The sequence below is a fragment of the Aureococcus anophagefferens genome (genome assembly GCF_000186865.1).
Source record: "Aureococcus anophagefferens unplaced genomic scaffold AURANscaffold_1228, whole genome shotgun sequence".
In the NCBI taxonomy this organism is placed as follows: Eukaryota; class Pelagophyceae; order Pelagomonadales; family Pelagomonadaceae; genus Aureococcus; species Aureococcus anophagefferens.
In genome coordinates this window covers 1-1,849 of record NW_008706316.1, presented here as the reverse complement: position 1 = coordinate 1,849, position 1,849 = coordinate 1, and the positions used below count along the sequence as shown (strand labels likewise).

The 1,849-nt window shown below is 80.8% G+C and overlaps 1 protein-coding gene across 1 annotated transcript; it reads left to right on the top strand.

Annotated features, from left to right (window-relative positions):
- Positions 1 to 101: 101 nt before the first annotated feature.
- AURANDRAFT_69261 (hypothetical protein) lies at positions 102 to 1,837 on the top strand (the record flags this gene model as incomplete). The annotated part of the gene is made up of 2 exons (XM_009045022.1): positions 102 to 716; positions 777 to 1,837. Coding segments are annotated over 2 exons (1,676 nt in total), but the record flags the coding sequence as incomplete, so codon positions are not given.
- Between the last annotated feature and the right edge of the window lie 12 nt (positions 1,838 to 1,849).

Below are 1,849 nucleotides of genomic sequence, written 5' to 3'. Positions count from 1 at the left end.
GCCCGCGCGGGGCGCCGCGGCCGCGCGTCGCGCGGGCCGTCGCGTCGACCCCGCCGCGCGCGCGCGCGCGGACGCGTCGCGTCCGAGGCCGTCCCGCGCAGGCGCGGTTCTTCGTCGGCGACCTGCTGCCCGAGGCGCGGCGCGCGATCTACCTCGACGCGGACGTCGTCGTCGAGGCGTCGCTCGCGGGCCTCGACGGCGCCGCGGCGGCGGCGTTCGCGGCGAACGCGTCGGCCGTACTCGCGGCGGCGCCGCGCGACTTCAAGCGCGTCTGCGACCACCTCGTGAACTGCGGCGCCGCGGCCGTCCTCGCGCGCTTCGCGGACCCCGCGGCGGCGCTCCACGCGTTCAACGCGGGCGTCGTCGTCTTCGACCTCGACCGCTGGCGGGTCCGGCGGCTCGCGGCCGACGTCGAGCGCTGGGTCGCGGCCAACGCGGCGGCGGACCCGCCCATCTACCGCCTCGGCAGCAACCCGCCGCTCGTCCTCGCCGTCGGCGAGGACTGGGCGCGGCTCGACCCCCGGTGGAACTGCATGCGCGGCATCCACCGCCAGCACCCGCACAACACGGCGTGCTGGCGCGACGCCTTCGTCCGCCACTACCCCGGCGGCGCCAAGCCCTGGGCCATGGCGCCGGCGGACGCCGCGGCCCTCGGCTGGCGCTTCCCGCGGCGCGCGGCCTGCGCCGCGGACCTCGAGCGGCGCGCGGAGCGCGGCGTAATCGCGACTTGAGGTAGTCCGTGAAGCGGCGGGAGCCGGCACGGTGCCGAGAGGCAGCCCCGCGGGCGGCCGCATGGGCCCGCGCGCCGATGCCGGCGCGTCGCGGCGTCGAGGGCCGCGCGGCGCATGAGGCGCGGGCGCGCGGCGGCCGTCGCGCTCGCGCTGCTCGGCGCGTCGTCGCTCGTGACCTTCTCGGCGCTCCGCGGCGACGGCGACGACGGGCCGCACCTCACGCCGCGGACCGCGCTGCGGACGCCGCCGTTGCCGGCGCCGCCGTTGCCGGCGCCGTTGTCGGCGCCGCCGTTGTCAGTGCCGCCGTTGCCGGTACCGGCGCCGCCGCCGCCGGCGGCGGACGGCACCTTCGCGGCGTTCCGCGCGGCGCGGGGCCCGGCCGGGGGCGGCCCCGGGTGCGCGCTGCCGGCCGCGGCGCCGGCGGCGAGCCTCCACGTGCTGCACCCGGGCAAGACCGGCGGCCGGAGCCTGGCGAGCGCCGTGCGCTGCCAGCCGCGCATCCGCAAGCTCGCGCACCACGCGCCCGCGGGCGCCGCGGGGCCGAACGCGACGTACGCGATCGTGCTCCGGGAGCCCCGGGACCGCCTCGCGTCGGGCCTCGCGTTCATGGTCAAGGGCGGCGAGGGCATCGGCGACGACGCGGCCGCGGGCGCGACGGGCTTCGTCGAGAACGGGCCCTGCCACGCGTTCCTGCGGAACCGCACCGTGCCCGCGGCGCTCGGCGACGCCGCGGGCTTCCGCGGCGCGTGCGCGGCGCCGGCGCACGCGGGCCCGGCCGGGCCGGGCGAGCCGCCGTCCGACGCGGCGTTCCGGCGCCAGTCGGCCTGGCTCCCCGCGGACGCGGGCGCCGACGTCCGCGTGCTCTGCTTCGACGCGCTCGCCGCCGACTTCGACCGCGTGCTCCGGCCCTTCTGCGAGCCCCCGGACTGGCGCGAGCCCCGGCGGACCTGCGGCCTCGCCGCCGCGCGGCGCAACGCCGCGCGGCGCCGGCCCGAGCACTTCGTCCCGGGCGCGCGCGAAGCCATCGAGGCCTACGCGGCCGAGTTCTACGCCGGCGACGCCGCGCTCTACGCGCGCGCCTGCGGCAACGCGACGCGGGACTTCTGGTCGCCGCGCGC